Consider the following 19,494-nt stretch of genomic DNA (forward strand, 5'->3'; position numbering starts at 1 on the left):
AGGGCTCATTGCTCAGGTGGAAACGCTCTTGTGTTTGGGTAGAAAAACCTCCGGCTGAGGAACTTCAGCGTGGTGAACTGCATGGTGTTTGTGGGCTGTGGTCAGATTCAGGCTCTGCTGTGGGTTTTTTCAGGTGTGTGACCCTTTGTGATTTCTGTGGGACTCAGGCTAATTTACCCCATGCGCCCAGATCCAATTCCAGTCCTGACAGGGAGAGTTGCAGGATTTATGAAGGCAGACGAAGGGCTGGAGCTGGGCTGAAAACGTGCTGGAGAGAAGCTGGAGAGTGCTGGAGAGAAGCTGGAGCTGCCTTCTCCAGAGAAAGCAGCTTCTGTCATCCAAGTCATCTAGAATACAAAGTCCTGCATGTTACCAAAGGAAAAAAAAAAAAACAACTCATGTGATATGTTGGGCAGAAATGAGATCCAGAAAGGCCTGCCAAATCGTGGCTTACCAAAAAGCACTGGTTATAACAGACAGTATGGATCATAAATACACATTTAAATGGGTTTCACTGTAGCAGGAAAAAGAAGTGATACTGGTATGGTGTGCCATTGTGGAGGAAAATGCTCTTACAGCAAATGGCATGGTGTTTGCACAGCTAAACCAAAATAATGTGTGAAATTTGGTCAGGCCCAAATGAACCCCATAAAAGGCTTTTTAAGAACTGTACTGATTGTGTTGGTCAGCTTGACCACAGACGGCTTCTCTGCTTAGCCATCTGTTTCCATCTTTGTTTTCGTATGGTGAATTATGTGAAAATAGAGGTGTTACAACTATCTAGAAAGATGGGATTGCTCAAAAACGAGCAGGGTGATGGGCGGAGAAGTTGGAGAAAAAGCTTCCATTTCCTTCAGTAGGAAAACCAGCAGCCATCAACTTTAACCTATTTGGTTTCATCCAAATAGATTAATTTCAGTAGAAAACCAGCATTCAGAATTTTAACAAGTGTTGTGTTTTACCGAAAAGGAAAAAAAAAAAAAAGAAGCAATTTCCTTTTTTAGTGACCAACAATCTTTGCTTTTTGTGGTTTTTAGAAAGAGGGTGTAGTCTGAAACTGCCCGCACTCTCTCCAGATGTATCGTATCTGTAGATCTCTGTCCCACTCACACTCTGTACACAATTTACTGAAAATAACTTTTTTTTTTTTTTTTTTTTTTTTTTTTTCCCTGCTGTTAAATGTAGCTGTATTTGGATTGTGCCGGCAGAGCAGCGCGGGGAATCCTGGGTTATTACAGTTTGTGGTATGTCTTTTGTGGAGAGGACTTGAGAATCACATTTCTAATGAGTAAACTGCCTTGGAAATAAAAAGAAGAAATGTTTGATGCCTTTCTGGAGTGTGGCACAGTCACACACGTAATGACTGATAAGGCAGTCAGATAATAAGTAAGGAAGTGGCTTCTTTTTGAGAAGCTTTCATGCTGGTAATGTTACAGTTAATTCCTTCCGCCTAAGTAACTAGTATATATCTTTTATTATATATACAGATTATTTTGAATATGTAGCAAACAATTTATTATCATGTGTTTTCTCTGGAGGTGGGAGATACTTTAAGGGAAATGCAGAAAGTCATTGTGAAAATAAATATATTAAAAAAAAAAAAGATGGAGAAAAAGAATTGCCTTTTTCCCCATCTGCTTTTGAGAAAACAGTGCCCTTGGCATTTACTGTTTTTAAGGAAGAGTGGTAAAGCTGTGCATACTGTGAAAAAGTGGATTTGTGTACGTTGTCCTGAAGTTGTGTGGAAATTTTGAGCAGTGGGTAGCTCTTTGAACATCAACCGCACTATGTAATCCCTTTCATAAAGTGACCCACCTTCCTCCTAAAATTAGGTAGTTTTTTTTTTTTTTTTTTGCCTTGACTGCGTCTGGTGGAAGGATGTTTCATAGCCTCACTGCTTTGTCAGTTAAACCCTTCCTTCTCATTTTCAGCCCCAAGTTAATCATGGCTAGTCTATTTGTTCTTATGCCAACATGATCCAAAGCTTTTCCCTCCCTAATATTTACCTGCTGCTAGCAATTGTGTTGCTGGTCTAAATGCGCTTCACTTCAGATACTCATAAAGAGTCCCGTCTTCCATATCTTCATTAATCTCCGTTAAAACTAATCTTTTTCTGAACATTATAAATAGTTCTCTTAATGCAGTGTCATCTGTGACACATACAGTGATTTACCTGTTCCTGCTAAAACATTTGCTTGGCACATTATCATGCTTTTTGAAGTGTGATTTTGATTGCTTTATAATTGTGATCGACTACTACAGTATTCTTTTTCATTCTTAGGTCATTTAGACTTAATGAAGTCCCAGAGATTCTTATTCCAGAGCATGCACTCATTTTTTCATCCCAATTCATGATACAAGTTTAAAAAGTTTTCTGTACGGTATCTCAGTACTTCTCTTGATGGAAGATACCACAGAACTTTGTCATCATCCAGTTTCGTTAGTACTGTCTGTATAAACTCACTTGAGTATTTCTCTTGTTAGATCATCCGGGATGCAGCTGTTTGAAACGAGGCTTTAGACTCTGATGGACTAGTTCAAGTGGAAAGAAGTGATTTGAGAATAAAGTAGTTGAGTTTCAGTCTCTTTCTTGCCTTGTCGGTTGGCCTCAAGACCAGGCTCACTTCTTGATGAGTGTAAGAAAAACAGCATAAACATAGCCACGATGTGGCTGTTTTGGACTTGGAGCTGTTCGCATATGATGCTGCTTTGCTGAGGGTAGAAGGGAAATGATGGTAAGAGACAATTCCCAGCCACTGGCTGCCTGTCTAACTAGGACTGCCCTTCCTCTCTTTTAATGATCTAGTGTTTTATTTAACCAAAAAAGAAAAAAAGTGAACTAATAATAAAAAATGGCTTTATAAACCAGAACAGAAAGCCTCTTTTTACATTGCTGATTGGAAGCAAAAGCCAGCAAGGAGCAGTTGCTGTCTCTCTTGCAGGCCAGGTGCTGCAATTCTGCTCTGCTGTATGCGTGCGTTGTGCTTCCCTCCTGCCTGTTTGCTTGGGTTTCTACCGATGGAGGCCAAAGTGTGTAGAACGGTGCCAAAGCCAATTTTTGGACCTATAGTGAGGATGTTGCTAGCTGCGAAAGTTCCCCATGTCCCACAGTGTGGAGGTACCCACGACCTGATACTGGACTTTTGTTGTGGAGCAAAGCAAGGAAGTGCTGGACTGTCCGCTCCAGGAGCGTGGTGTTGCTGCAGTGTCATGTTCTGATAGATGCTGTTAATTAATCTTTAGAATATGCCTTTGAGAATTCAGTTTCCATCAGTACATTTTAATAATTTTCTCACTTTCACCCCTTTATGTTCATAATTACAGGAAGCGGTTCATCCAACAGTAAAAAGAAATCCCTGTCTGCTGCTTTTTTGTGGGTTCCCTGTTTCCAGATTGCGCAGCATTGCTTTGGTGGCGTGGGCTTGCACAATGGTCTTCCTTTTGTCTCATCTTGACGCCTAGACCATCAACATTTCTTCACTTCTTGAATCTCAGCGGTGGCCACGTGCCAGCTCCAGGACAGCCAAAGACGTGCTTCCTTTTCACCCCGTTCAAGGACCAAATTGACTCGTAGGGCTGTGAATTCAGGACAAAATGTAGAGGTTTGCAGGAACTGATTAATGGCTGGTGTAAAGGACACAGGTTAATGCCTTATGACATGAAGATTTTTATGACATGAAGATTTTTATCAGCACATACAGTTAAATGTACATGAGCAAAACTACACATTGAATACTCTTGATGTAGCTGAAATAACAGGTAGCATCCTTTTTGTATTGTCAAATTTTTAGAGTGACTGTGAGCAAAATCAACATGTGCAAGAGTGTCCCTGTTGTTTCTGTTCCCCATGCCTATCTTTAAAGGGAAGAAAAAGAGAAAAAAATGGTATTTCTTTAAATCCAAAGTCTTAACTCTACCTGTCCAATTCTCAGGACAAGTGAACTGCTGGGTCTGCAGCATGTAATCTTCATTCCACTGCCCACCATAGAGTTTCTGTTTCTCAGAGTTTCATACAAAAATCTTTTGTACGTTTCTGTTGCTGACTTTAATATTTTCAGGAAGTTTCTGAAGCCTGTTTTTTCTATAACGTGTCCTGACTTTTTACCTCCAAATCTTATGTCTCATTCTTCTGTATTTCTGTGCTCTACAGTCATGACTGAAATCAAAACACAATGAGACATTAGATATTGATAGGTCAAGCTGTTAGAGAGACACAAGGGGATGACAAATTTCAGTAATTTCAGAGATTACTCAAATGTGTGCGTGCTGCCTGGATTACAGCATACTGCACAAGAACACTCAGACACCAGCGGCGTTCTAGGTAGGCAACATTCACCTTGGGCTAAACAAGCCACGCTTTTCCTTCTGGGATATGCAGTTTGCAAGCCCCCAGTGCTTCCAGTGTTAGAGCTCATGAAGCTGGAGGCAGCTGCCCTGTGTACACGCTGCCTTGTGCTGGCCGCAGCCCCAGCGTACCTGCAGCGCTGCAAGCGCCTGCGGTCTGCGGGAGCACGCTGCTCTGCTCGGGACAGCACCACCAGGCCAGTGCCCAGCCTTTAATTATCCCCGATGCTCTGAGCGAGCGTCATACGGACTTACTCCCCGGTTGAAGTGAAACAAGCATGCCATCTTGTGAGCAGGCAAAATGGGAGCAATAGGTAGGTCTTGCTGCGTGCGGATGGAGACAGTGTTGGAAGCGTAGGAGTTGGATGTTTTCCTTCAGGTTCAGAGGAGATCCAGAGCTGCAACAGCGTGAACGTGTCATAGGATGGGAAATCAGATAGATGGTTTAGATCTGAGCGTCATAAACAGTAATTGTTTTTTCTGGTAATGGGTCAAGTTCTGTCAAGGTGCCGTGGGGTTCAATAATGTAAAAGGTTCTTTTCTTTCTTTTTTTCTTTTTTTTTTTTTTTTTTAATAAAAAAGAAAGCCTCGATCCCGTGCTTGGTTTTACCAGGTGATTCTGATGCTGGAGAAGACCCAAGCATTAGCTACCTCACAGATACGTGACTTTTGTTTATTGTAGTCTCTGTACTTTAGGTCATGTATGCATATATACACTCATCTTGTTATCTACATACAAATGGTTATGCAAATGCCTTATGACATTAAGATTTTTATCTGCGTGATCTTGGGCTGTTCTCGTTACTCACAAGAAGAGAAGCCACGGAGAAGTTATGAAGATCATTTCTAATTCCTCTCATGTATTCTTTCAATACATACTGCTTAACAAAAGAATTGTTTAAGAGATGCTTAAATGTAATTGGCTCTGATTTCATCTCTGCCTTCTTGTAAAGCAAGGCATCTTTGTAGCATAAATCCAGTTGTACCAGATTTCCAGGGATAGAAACTTATAGCTAATGCTAATTCTCCAAAATTGACTATAACTATTGTGAAATGTTCTCTTCAGAAATATCACAATTTTCAGGTCCCATACCAGTTAATCAAGTAATTTTAGAAGCTGGATTCTCTCCTGATTGCTAATGGTACAGAGATCGCTTTTGCAGCCTTGTGTCTTGCAGTTTATCAGATCAGACCATTGCAGGAGTAATTATTTACTCTTGACTAGTCCCATTTTGGGAAGAATCTGCACACTGATGTGTGGCTGAAACATTTATCTCTTGGGTTGTTTTAAATAACAGTTGTGGATGTTCTGAAGCTATTCCTAGATTGGAAAATTAGAAGCAGCCCTAGCTTGGATTGATTGGCGTGGGGAGAGCAGGCAGCAACAGATTATTGATTGGGCAGCAGCTAGCTGAGCAGGATGACACGATCTGCACTCAGCCAACTGGCTTACATTTGGCAGTCCTTTTGCTCAGTTGTGGTTATCTTGCCCCATCTGTGTTGGACTCTCAGCCTCTCCACCTAATTGGCTGTGTTAATTTGTAGCCCGCACCTTCAGATCTCAGGTACATCCCAAATTCCTTTGCACAAGTTGCAACATTACTTCAAAGAAGGTGCTGTTGTAGCCTCTGCAAATTATTTTGGGACTTTTTTTAGACTCAAAGATGCCAGTGAACCCAGAAGTTGCTTTAATAAGTTGCTTTCTTTATAAGTGAAAACACGTCAAAAGCTTTCCATTTTTTTTTGTGGGATATATCCCAGTGCAACAAATCAGCCCTACGTCGTTGCCGGATATTTCTTAAAACTGGTGAGGTACCGGCTTGGGAATTGAGGTGGCAAGAAGGCAGCTCTGAGGAGGAGGACAGGAGCAGTGCGGTAAGGCTCGCTTGCGCATAGGGGATTTCTGTGTGTGGAAGTCTTGGCGTAATCTGTGGTTGTACATTTATTTACCTTTTTTTTAGAGAAGTTCTAAGTCTATTTTTAAGCGAATGTTTAGGTGTATTACTGATGGAAAAAATTATACAGTTAGTGTCCAGCTCATTTCAAAACGTATCTTAAATGGGGAAAAAAAAAAGTGTCCATTTTGTTTGTTCTCCGTGGGCTGCAAATTCCTACTCGACTCCTCTCTGTAGTGTCAGCCGCCGTCTATACGCTGCAGTGTATGGATTCTGCAACCTGTGTTGTCCTAGCGTTTGTGGAAATTACATATTTAGCTCTCAGAAAAAATCAATTTTGAAATCTTTTTTGTGTGTGTTTTATGATCCTGGCAGATTTCCAAGGTTTGAATTAAATTTCCGATGTCTGTATGGGTCTGTATGGTCGAGGCTAATGTGAGGGCTTTTGGCACTACCACACCACGCAATAAAGAATCAAAGCCAGTAGAGTAAAGAAATCTTCTATCAAAAGCTGAAAGCTAAATTCATAAAATCACTTATGCAGGCATTATGAGATTTTCCCATGGAACATTTATGTGGGAGTTGGGCAAAAACTGATTCAAGTACAGCATTATTTGCACTATATATATTCATCCAGCAGTCAACAGGCTGAAACTGGCACCCCTTGCCAGCTCTAAAGGAATGCCAGCGCACACGACCTGAAGCTGCTGTAAAGCTGCAGTCTCGCGGACTCTCCTTATTCTGCGCCCTCCTTGCCCATCTCCTACCAGAAATGAAGTGGGTGAACTAGAAATCATGATCAGTAGTGAATGCAAGTGCTGTGTTTGATTCTTAGGGCCATCTGAAAAATGATGGCCCTTTTCTCTGTATTAAAGCAAGTTCATAACAAATCATTATGATGGATGCGTTGCAAGAGTAGCTTTCCTGTTGGCATTTTACTTCGTTCCTCAGCTTAAAAAGAAACATAAATAAGAGATAAAAGGGGCAAGCAATAGACGTACCACTCACAGTGAATCCATTTTCAGTTGCTTTGGTCCTTCTTGTGTTTTACTTTTTTTTTGTTTTAAGAAAGTGGCTTAGTGTTTCTGAAGTAGCGTGGAGACCATACGATCTGTGCTGCAACAGAGATCCTTTCCTAGTTAACAGGGATGCTTCCAAAGGCAAGGTAATTCACCACTGCTTTGGCTGGAGCTGATACTGGGCTCCAACGTCAGTTCTCTGATTTCTGACAAATGGCCAAGATTTCTTGAATAGGCACAGCTTTCGGTTTTGTGTGGGGAACACACAATCCACTCTTTTGTTGTGGTTGCCACTGCTGTTGTTTCTCCCCCATTCACAATGGAGAGTGGGGTTATTTGTGCTGAGTGGAAACTCAGTGCCAAAATCTAGCTTGCTTAAATTTAATGTGATGTTAATTTTTGTGATAGGCATAAAAGGTATCAGAGTTTGCAGTACGTATCCCCTGGTATTCTGACCTCCGAGTCAAGAGGGCATATCAGTGACCAAAGCTTTATTTGTCACAGGCATATCAAGATCAGAGTTTACTGGATGATTCAACCCAAATGTATAGAAACTGTTTATACAGAGATTGCCAAACATTTTCCATTGCTTTTCTTTTTATCTAAATTCTTGAATATATTACTAAATAAAATAGTCTGTGTTTGGAATGTATGGCTGTGGGATATATGGAAACTCACAGCATGTGGGGGGAAGAGTTAGAATAGGGAAATATAATAGTTTTGTAAACTTTACGTGAATATAGGTACATCATATATAGACTCAAGATTCAATTTGCTGATCAAAGCATCCAAATAACTTTGGATTTAATAATGTCAGCAATGAATGCTAATATATGGAAATTGAAAAGCATGGGGCAACAATAGCTAGCCACGCTTACCAGTATTACCCTGCAGCATGTAGATTTACATTTTTTTGTTTTGTTTTGAAATCACTGTTTGGAAAATGTGTGTTCTTTTTCCCTTCTCCCATACTTCTGAATGTGGGTTCTCCTGAGCAAGTTTAGACAAGATTCAAGCAAAACAATAGGGGAACATCACAACCTTTGAAGGCTCAGCTTGGATAGGTACCCAAAGCCAAAGTCTGCTTTGATGTACACGGGCTCAACTCCTGTTGCCCTCGGTTGCCCTATCTTACCTATGTAACTTATGTCTGGAAACCCTTGCCAATTTTTTTCTACTTCTTAAAAAAAGAGATAAAAAAAAAAAAAAAGGACATTTTTGCAAACTCATGTTCATCTTGGTTCTAGTCTGGTTGGAAAAGTACTGCAATAATGCAGTCTCCAGTGATAGTCTAATATTGCTGTTTCAAGTCCGGGCTGTAGTCTTCTCCCTCCTTCCCGCTTTGTAGTTTTGATCCAGATGAAATTTCGGCTGTATTTCAGTTCTTTTTTTTCTGCCCTTATTTGGAAAGAAAATTATTTTAACTTTTCTGGAATGGTAGCCAAAACCATACTTTTTCTCTGTTTCATCTGCTCCCCTTCTCCCACATAAGTTTTGGTTCGCTTTGACTGAAGATTTGGGCAAATGAACTTGGATGTCTTTCTCCCGTATCATGGGTCTCACCTAGCAGAAGGGAACATCTCAATTGTGCTTCTCTCAAAGTCAGTGGGGCCATTAGTGTCAAGGGAACCAGCATCAGCCCCTTGTATACTTAATGCAGAAGAAGAAGTGAGTCACTTGTGGCCATACCTGGTTGCCCTTGCCTGGGAGCCAGGAGGTCGCCTTCATTCCTCAGCCTTCATCTCAGCGTAGCAGTGTGTTTGCCTCAGCCAACACACTCAACTCAGATTCAGTTCTGAGTCATTTGCAAACCCTAAGCTCCCATTGTCTTCAAAGGACATTTGGATTAAAAAGAACATAATGTTTACCCAGGCTGAAAAGAAATTGAAACATAGGAGATCGCCACACCTACTCGAAGAGTTTGGAGAGACACTGTTGTTTTCAGCATCAGGACAAGGATGAACAGGGGGGATGTGATAGCTGTACCAACAGCCTGGGGGATCTTTGTCCAAGGCTGAAGGGAAGCTCCACTGAAAAGAATCAAATTCAAAATGCTGAAAAAAAATTTGCTTTTACTAGTTTATATTTAGATGATAAATGGAGAGCTACAAGATATAACCGATACCAGGATCATCATAATGTTCACACAGATACTGGACACTTTCACTGGAAGTGAGGATGTACAGACTTATTTAACAACAAATTGTAGAACATACGTGAGAGATAATTAAGGGATATAAACCTTCTTACTGTTCAGAAAGTAAGCCACTGTCTAAGTGCTGAGGATTAGCAGCGATTTATTTTTCACAGAGGTAGGCGATTCTGTGTCTGTCCAAAGGCAGTTGAACCTTCTTTGAAGGCTCTGATATTGGCCGCTCTCCAAGGCAGAACACCAGACTAAATGGACCTCTGGCCTGATCTAATAGGGAATGCTGTGCAATCCTATAAAGTGTAACGACTGCAAATTAATAGAATAACCAGAAGACTCGGCGAGGATGGCGAGGCTCTCGTAGGAGGTGTCAGTCCTGGCAGAAGTCAGTTATTTCGTTGCAGTAAGCAAATCAGGCTGGGTTCTCTCTGCAGTGCAATAACAACAGATTGGGGAGCATGCAAAGCAGCATCAATACATAAAAATTAAACTACTTTTAATACACAAAGCTAAGCTTAGATAAATGCAGAGTGGAGAAGCAAAGGCACAATTTTCTTTGAAAGTGTGGCCTTTTTATGCTGTTTTGGAGACTAATTTACGTACAAATAAAATGTCAGCTTATCCCATAACTGTCATGATAAATTGGAGCATTTAGATTTTTGCGCAAGGTGCTTTTGCTGTACCTTATTAAATTACAGGATCTTGGCCTTTTGCCAAGTGCCAGCTTGGAGCTTCCTACTGAAAGACAGCGAGGGATATGGGTCTGGAAGTCAGGAGGAATCAGGTGCAGCCCCTAGCCGAGATCCCCGCCTGCAAGTCGCCGTGAACACCTTGATTTTTGCATCTCTCTCTGTAGATCCTTTTATTTACCCATAAAACGGCGCTGATATTAATTTTTCCTGTTTTACAAGGTTCTTCAAGGTTTAGCAGGTTGCCAAGTGCATACAGTATTTTTAGATGCTGTACTGAAAGCTGGGGCAAAGCAAATCTTGGCCGTCTCAGGCTCCCCGTTGGGGATGGGTAAATGGCAACGGAGGTCCGGCAGGAGCAAGCGCTCTGCATCTGGCTGCTTAAATGCGGAGCAGCAAACTGCCGTGCTCGGGCACCCTCCAAAAATAAGTGATTTTGCAATTCTAGGCTTTGGTTGCCTGATACTGTAATATAAGTAAAATAAGCCCTGCATTGCCTCTTTAGACCGATCACCTTTTGCCTTCACTTTCTCCTGAAAGTGTCTGCATCATAACCCCCCCGGTGGTGAGCTTAAAATGAACTAAGTGCCTGGAAGTAAGTTCAAACAATGTGTTTTGAAATGCCACTCCTAAACTCCCTGAAATGAGCAAGTGTCTGTTTTATACCCATAGAAAGGTTAGATTTATTCCAGTGGCTAGATGACTGCTAATAATGTGCTGTGCTCTGAAGCATATGGTAATAGAAAAGATCGTTTTGAATTAATTTGCTGTGAATTAATAAAGAGATTTATTTGATGAGAGTTGTTTGAAGGTGATGACACTTTGTAGCTGAACAGGATTTAAGATGTCCAGAAGTGCACCTTTAGAGATTTGAGAACGATCAGTGTTGGGAAAGTAAATTTAAATATGTTGAAGCAAGCTTCAACAAAATGCTTTTTTTTTTTTCTTTTTTTTTTTTTTTCTTTCTTTCTTGCTTTCTCCCCCCCCCACTTCTCTCTTTGTTATAAACTGTTGAAAAAATTGCCAAAAGCTCTTGGTGAGCTGGTGATCAGGGACCACACAGAAAGGCCTGAAAATCCAGGAGAAGAATAGAGGTGGTGAGCACAACAGCATTTTGATATAGGACTAGAAGACCTATAAGGTCCTAAGGACCTATAAGGCATGATTTTATCCTTGCATTTTCTAGATTGAAGAAGCTATCATAATTTCAGTGGAGCATGCAGGGTATAGAATATCAAGTAGGTACGTTTTGACTGAATGCTTGATCCTGCCAAATGTTAACTGATAAGAGGAGGTGTGCTCTGTTCCAAACAATGACAGGCAGGAAAGACTGGCCATGCAGTTCTTGTAGAGGACTTATAGAGAAATACGTATAGCTTAACAAGCACTTTGCAGTGACTTTCTCTTGCTTAACACCATGGTAGCCCCTGTCTTAGAGCCCAGCGTGGTTGAAGAAGCTGTTGCAAAGGCGGAGGAAGAGGTCTTGCTAAAGAAGGAGTTGCTTGTAATTAAGCTTATTCTGCCCTCCCATGGTTTAGGGCCTGATTCTTGAGCTCCTTACACAAAAAGTCTTTTTTCTTCCCCTCCCTTCTCAGCAGACAGAGGTTGAGACGGGAGCTTTGCCCAGTCCTGTGCCGCTGTAGTTTGGGGTTAGTTTGCATCTCATGTAGCACATTCAATAATTTTAAGCAAAGTCAGCATAGGACAATTTCACCTAGACTGACCAGTGTGTTTACGGAATATTATTAATTTTGAAAACGCTGAAATTAGAAAAGGTACAAGCCTTTGAACCTGGGGCCGTCCTGACGAGCTTTCTGGTTGTGCTGAGCTCAGGGAGAGCGCCAGAAATTTGCTCTCAAGACAAGAGATTTCTGTCTAGAGCTCATCTTCTTATAACTGCTCTGCTGTTGTAGAGAGAGTGAGGAAAATGGTAAGGTAGGGGCTCCAGATCATTTAGGGCTTTATGTGCGGCAGAGAAGCAGACACTTTGAACACAGAAGGGTTTTTTATATAAAGCACAGCAGACAGTCTTTGTAGCACATTTATGTGTAATAAGCTGGGTTTTGTTTTGTGTCTTGCCTTTTTTTTTTTTTTTTTTTTTTTTTCTGTGGAAAAGGAGAGAGAAATTAAAACCACAGCAGTATTTTCCCATGCGGCTACGGTGAGCATCCTGCGATCTCACATGATCAGCTGTCCTGGTGGGGTGGAGTGTGGGAAGGTGTCAAAATATGTCTCTCAATTTTTTTTTTTTTTTCTTAAAAGGGAAAGCCAGATGAGTGCCAAAAACCCTGTTCTCTTCTCTAGCCCTGCAGTAACAAACTACATGAGTGTATGTTATTAAGATGATAAGATTAAATTTCTAGCTACTAACATGCTATCACAACAGCAAAGGGGGAAAAAAAGATCTTGAAAAAATTATGAAAATTAGCCTGACGGTCTCCTTTTAATAATAAGATCACTCCCAACCCCAACAGACAGTGTAGGCTGGAATTCCACAGGGCTTTTTTGTGGTCCTAATGATTTTAATAATACTTTGTGCTATGTAGCACCTTTCATTAGAGGATCACAAAGTGCTTTACAGTCACTAATTAATTAAGCCTCACAACACTCCTGTGAGATAGGTAAGTATTAGACATATATTAAGCTGAGACACTGAGAGTTAATGATTTTTTGCTGCATTATTCTGGCAAAATGATTGATGTTTAAACGCCGTATGTGCATTATATATGTGTGTGTGGGTGTGTAATATATATGAGTGTAAAAGTATTAATTTTACTATCCTTTAACAAAGAGGTCCTACTTGAGCCTGTTGAATATAAATGCGTATTTTCATTTAACTTCTTGGTGCTGCAGCATATTGATTGATAACATCAGAGCCTTCATAGACCCTTGACTCACTTCGCTATTTGTCTGCTTGTGCATCTACTTGTACAAGTATTAGTCAGAGGCACATCACAAAACTCAGACCTCTTTCTAAATTCTGTTAAAAAGAGAACGTGACTAAGACCTGACCTAAACCTGCAGAGCAAGCAGAAGGCAACAACCATACTATTGCAGTAGGCTTTGATGACAAGTCATCACGTTCAGTAAAAGTAATGAGTAGCAACAGTGACCCATTGTGAGAGCTGATGATCAGCAGATAATTAGCTATTGTCTTCACCACGCATAAGAAACTATTGCTTATCAGAATTTGCTTTTTCTTTTTCACATGCGAGTGCAGTAGTCGCTATGGTAATTCATTGTTCTGAATTACAAGCTGATTTTAGTAGAAGATTCCACCTTCTGCTCCCAGGTATAAACTATGGGTGACTGTTGAACAGAAAAATCTCTCCGTCAGATGCAGGAATCAATAGAGTAGCCGTGGCTGGTTTGGGGTGAAACTATGTATAGCTGTTAGTATTATTAGTTCTACTTTAAAATAGTTGAGGGTGATCATATCAAGTAAACCAAATGCATGTGGTTTAAAGGTAATTTCAGCATAAGGAAAATAAGATATCAAACCCTGGATTATGGTGCCCAAAGATGAGTTTTGCAGCCTGGGACATAGCCAGAGTTCCCACAGCTCAAGGCGTCTTTTCATTTACATCAGGCTTAGTAATTTTTTCTTCTTTTATTTTGGAAACATCACCATTTCCAGTGATGAAAAGGTAGTTCAGTCCCAGTGTCTGTTGAGTAGTTGGCCTCTTTGCTTGAAGAGCCAAGAATCTTGCTTGTTATTGTGATGGCATTTTTGAGATGTGGATGGTTGCCCACTAGCAACTAAACTAATACCACTAAATTCATTGCAAGTGGGACACTAAGCAGCCAGCAGATGATAACTTTCAATTGCTGACAGCAGAGCCTGGATTCGAACCACTTATTTGTATTCCATTATCACAGCTTTTAGCCCAGTCCCTTTACAGTACACAATACCTGTTAATATATGTGAATTTTTAAAGCAATTTTATTTTCTATAGCATTTATCCAGCTCGTTTTTAATGCTTATGTGAAACTTATTTTAAACTTACTTTTTGGAGAACTTTATAGTTGAGATAATTTTTGCCTTGCTTTCTGCCTCTGTGTGTGTATGTGTGCCTGTGTGTACGTATGTACAAGTGTGTGCGTGTCTGCCTAAGGAGAAGGCAGACGTGGTATTTCGTGCTTAACAGAAGCAGAGAACAGCAGCCGCTATTTGTGTAGTGCCCACTAATAGATGCATGTGAATGTACAATAGGCATAACAATGTTTTTAAGTAAAAAGCATATTTTGAATACATAATTTAGGAAGGAAAACCTTTTTTTTTGTTTTGTTTTGCAGATATACAGATCAGCTCTCAAAATGTCTTCTGTGTCTTCCGTGCATCTTCTAAGACAATTGCATTAGCCCGCCTGCTAGTTGACTAATAGAATTAATAATTGTAAAAAGCACTCTAAAGCCACATGCCTTATGAAGTCAATGCTGGGTATGATTTTACAAGTATGTGATCCATTTTTTCAAGTGAAATTGTTAACTGAAAACGTTCTTGGCACACAATAAAACATTGTGCAATCTGTTATTTGTCTTAGAGATAATAATTTCAGAGTGGCTATATTCTTTCTATATCTAACTTATGACTTGCTAGGGGATGGTTTCTTCAATTTAGGAGTATTGCAAATGTAGTTTTATTTACATAATATGTCTCTGAAAACCGATAGTGGTGGAATTTCAGTAACAAAAAAAAAATACTGTCTTTTTTTACTGTCCCCTTCAGTGGATATCAAACAAATAAATTACAGATGATTTTTCAAAAACAAAAAGAGAAAAGGGGGGGAACATACTTTTAAATTCAACTTAGGAAAGTTTTTGTGTTTAAATCAGTGTTATCTTCTTCTTTTCCATCCCCAAGTGTGGAATACTGCATGAAAGAGCTCCATTAGGCAGATTCCACCCCCTCCGCATTAACACACAGACCTCCAGATAGGTCAGGAAAATTTCAGCTAAAGTATCTAAATCTGGAGTACTGTCTAGTTAGACTGTATACAGTCCAGGTTTTTCTTTTCTTTGCTTTTTAGGGATTTTTTTTTTCTGTCCTCTTTGACTCTCTTCTGTCAGTTGCCATGAAGATAGCAAAATCTCTAAACTTTCCTTATCTGCCAAAAATATCTGTAACAAAAACATTTTAAAACATTGCATTCAGTCTTGTTTAATTTTGACTGAGGTAACAGCCATGATGTTTACTTTCTTGATTTCTGATTTTTTTCTTCACTATGCGCAGTCAAGACTCCTCTCTCTGTCCTCTAACTGCCACGAATTGCATTTAACAGTAGTTATTTTAAAAAATGGTTTGGGCTGTGCAGCCAGGCTCCAAGAAGAAAAATACAGACTTAGGTGAACACCTACCAGAGATGCCCACCAATATTTTTAGTGCATGTTAACCAAGAGCATTCATGAAGTCCCACAGAGCAGCAGTAAAGCTAAAATATCTTTGTACCTTGAATTATATATGTGTGTACTGTACTTTTTTTTAGTAGGCTGAGTCTGTATCGTAGCTCTCTTACCACAGCAGGAAATCTTTCTTTTCTCTTAGTTCTGAACGACTTCATGGTGCAGAAGTTACTGGGAAAAAAAATAGCAAAATTCAGAGCATACATATTCTGGTAGGTGTGGTTGACATGAAAGAGGAGGCACTTGGTTCCCAAGAGTGTGTGCCTTCCACAATGAGGAATCACAGTAGGCATTTAAGAAACCTATTAAGACCACACGGAGTGTCAAAATTTCTGTAATAGGAGCTGGCACTCGGCGTGAAAGCCGTCTCACTGCAGCCGATGCTGCCTGTGGATCAGCTCAACCACAAAGACAACAGAGCCAGCCCAAGACACAAGTTGAACACTTCCCCTAAGAAGTTGTCTGTTTTTATCAACATAGCATACAGTGCCCTTTCATGTGGAGCAGATGTAAATAAGAGGATGTACAGACGCCTGCTCTTTTATTTTTAACCTTCATCCCCAGCCGTACTTCTCAAAGTACTGTTTTGAGAAGGTCATCCACAGCTTTCAAAGGTCTGGATTTAGCACCATTTGGAGTGCATCAGCGCTGCTCCCAGAATCACCAGGTGGTCTTCCCTTTGCAGAGCAATATATATCTATATATACACGCATACATATATTTATATACACAGTGCCTCCGCACGTGCCTGGTCATGGCTGGCCTGGGAATGGGTGCTTGGGCTCGAGCCTGCAACTTGCATCTCGTGTGTGGTGCTGCAGGCTGCTGCCACCGGACCACACGCAATCTGGCAAAGAGAAGCATCCATCATTGTATACAGCATTGGCAAAGATAAGAGCATAGAAAAAGTTGTAGCACATCTGTCTTCTGCCCATAGCTAGCATGTGAACACAAATGGATCAAAGCAGCTGGTGGCGAATATCAAATCCAGAACCAAGCAGTGGAGAGTGCAGGGAAGTTTCATATATATATTTTCCTAAGTAGGCTGGGGAAGGTGAAGATTTGTAGCGCATCAGGAATTTGGCTTCCTAACTGCACATTCTGATTATTTGTTCTTCCACAATATCCCCTGTTCAGCTAGCAGCTAGCTCACTGGTGGCAGACTGTTTCTTTCTCTCCGATCCTTATCGCTGTCCTCTCTGAGCTTTCTTCAATGGATGCGGCAAGTGTGGCTGCAGATTCAGCAGCAGTGGCTGTGCTGAGAGGAGGGCTGAGCAGAGGAGCCTTGGCTGGCTGGATCCATGTGGGTTCCAGGTGTTCTTTGGGTAGATCCCTACTCACCAGCACAGCAATGTCAAATGTCTGGATCCAGGCCTGTAAAATTTTATTGACAACGGGTTTCCTAATAAAGTTAGTTTCTCTTTGTTTGGCAAATAGAACTAATTACATGAATAATGGACTGTGGGGCCAGACTCTAGAATATCCATATAATCCTGTTCGAAGTTTATAGGCAGTACGAGGGGGAGCTTTTGCTGCAGAGAAGCCGATACCTGCTTAGGGAGGATACTCTCTCTGAAACCTCTAAGTTGCTTACTCTCCTAAATCTGTTTCTTTCATAATAACATGTTTAAGTTCTGACTATGTCTTTTGCATTTATTTTTGCTAAATTACATTATGTACAGTACTTGTACAGTGTATGGACATTAGACTGCAAGGGTTTATTCATGCTCTTTGATTTTTAAAATTATTTTAAAGGAAACAGTTATTTAACATTAATTCTGCCAGACTGTTATCTTCAGAAAAGATAACGAAACCTGTAATTTACTCACTGCAATGGCAGTTTCTGTAGGCTCTAAAGTTCCGTTTTAGTTGAGTTCAGCCTCAGTGTAACCATTTTTTTTAATGTAAAGTTGCAATTTTCTGCACAGAATAAGAAGCTGCTTGACAAACATTTGCTGAAAATTTCATGTATTTTGTATAGCTCAGAATGCTTTAAGAAGTGTCAGGCTTGTAATCTGTTTTGTATCGTGAATAATTCTATAGGGTTTTTTTTTGCTTCTTTTTTTTTTTTTTTTTTTCTTTCTCTGTGGTAGATATGGTCCGGAAAAAGAACCCCCCTCTAAGAAACGTTGCTAGTGAAGGTGAGGTACAGACCCTTGAGTCTACAGGTACTGAAAGCGAAGAGTCTGGAAGGAAAAAAGAATTTTCCGCAGAGCAGATGCAAGAAAACACTGACCAGGGTGATGCGGCAGAGTTAAATAACAAGGAGGAACTTTGCACGCATGTCCAAGAGCCATCTTCCAGCATTAAAAAGGACTTGAAAAGCTCAGTGCTGAGTGAAAAGGCTGGCTTCAATTATGAAAGCCACAATAAGGGAGGAAATGTTCCATCCTTCCCTCATGATGAGGTGACAGACAGAAATATGCTGGCTTTCTCATCTCCAGCTGTTGGGGGAATCTGTGAGCCCTTGAAGTCTCCTCAGAAATCAGATGCAGATGACACCCAAGATGTGGCCCGTACCCCGTCAGGAGATGCAGCGGAGACAAATGAGGAGCATCAGATGTCGCCAAAAGCTTCAGATGAAACAGTGCAAGTGCAAAGTGGTCAAACCGATGGCCAAGGCTCAAGCCCGGTCCCCATGGCCTCAAAAAACCCACAAGTGCCTTCAGATGGGGGTTTAAGGCTGAACAAATCTAAAGCAGATTTGTTGGTAAACGATAACCCAGATACGGCGCCTCTGTCTCCAGAGCTTCAGGACTTCAAATGCAACATCTGTGGATATGGTTACTATGGGAACGACCCCACAGATCTCATCAAACACTTCCGCAAGTACCACCTAGGCCTGCACAACCGCACCAGGCAGGATGCTGAGCTCGACACTAAAATTTTGGCTCTCCACAACATGGTGCAATTCAGCCACTCCAAAGACTTCCAGAAAGTCAACCGCACTGTGCTTTCGGGGGTGCTGCAGGACATCAATTCCCAGAGGCCTGTCTTATTAAATGGGACTTATGATGTGCAGGTTTGTATTTCCCCAGTCCCCCTGCTTCTGCTAACTGCCTTCTCAGCTGTGAAGCTGGCTGTTTGCAAAGCCTCCCCTACCTGCAGTTACAGTATTTCACTTAACCCGCTTAAGCCTTACGAACCATTTGGGGCCGTTTTAGCCAGGGTTGCTGCAGGTCTGCTTAGCATCTTGTACACTAGAGGAATACTTGGCTTTTTGACCAGTGATATTTCAGTGTGTGATTTAGTCATTGTGGTAATCAATAGTAAAAGATCTTATTCAGCAAACAGGCAAATTGCTGCATTGGTAATCATATCTGAAGGATTTGCTGTCATGGAAAGAAAATAGCAAATAATACTGAAAAATAACAACCAGAGAGACAAAAGACAGCAGCTGGAAATTAAAAATGTAGTCCTAAATTATCCACTGCTGGGAGTCAAGATTTGGCTTATTGATTCTTTATTAAGATAAAATAAATGACAAGTCTTGGCAGCTCTACAGTCGTCTAGTGCCAGATAAACAGGATACACAATGGGTATTTAAACTGTTTTTAAGAGTAACAACGTCCTTCACATTAGTAAGCCTGCAAGGAAAGGAGTATTGCCTCAGTCATTTTTTTCATCTAGTTGGAGCAGTGAAAAAACTACTGTTTAGATACTGCTGTAAAAAAGAAATCTTATGTTTACCACAAAGAGAAGAACTAACAAGTTTTTTTCTTGGAGTCTCTGTTAGTTTCTTATCAGTTAATATTCAATAAATAGTGGAACAAAATCTTTGCCTTTTTTTTTTTTAAGATCCTCTCATGACTGAGCTGAGAGACGTTGAAGAATACGTCAATATTCTATGATACAATAATTCAGATTTTAAGAAAAAAAAATCAGTAACAAAATGTGCATACAAAACAAGTTCACATACCCATCCAATTTCAAGAGCATGTTTGCACAGGACATGACATCTGACCTGGTAGCAATGAGCAGATGAAGTGCTAGGA

General features: G+C 40.6%; 1 protein-coding gene across 12 annotated transcripts in view; it reads left to right on the forward strand.

Annotated features, from left to right (window-relative positions):
• Positions 1–19,494, forward strand: part of TRPS1 (transcriptional repressor GATA binding 1) — a 239,541-nt gene that overhangs the window by 49,726 nt on the left and 170,321 nt on the right. For 8 of the 12 annotated variants that reach the window (XM_072034373.1, XM_038174272.2, XM_072034379.1 and 5 more), the window contains exons 2-3: positions 14,393–14,551; positions 17,593–18,521. In XM_072034373.1, coding sequence (XP_071890474.1) covers positions 14,515–14,551; positions 17,593–18,521 — 966 coding nt within the window. In that variant the 5' untranslated portion in view covers positions 14,393–14,514. Of the gene's footprint in view, positions 1–5,976; positions 6,220–14,392; positions 14,552–17,592; positions 18,522–19,494 lie in introns of those variants that run through there. The other 4 variants (XM_038174276.2, XM_038174275.2, XM_072034375.1 and 1 more) reach the window with 3 other exon arrangements.

The sequence above is a fragment of the Anas platyrhynchos genome, chromosome 2 (assembly GCF_047663525.1).
Source record: "Anas platyrhynchos isolate ZD024472 breed Pekin duck chromosome 2, IASCAAS_PekinDuck_T2T, whole genome shotgun sequence".
In the NCBI taxonomy this organism is placed as follows: domain Eukaryota; kingdom Metazoa; phylum Chordata; class Aves; order Anseriformes; family Anatidae; genus Anas; species Anas platyrhynchos.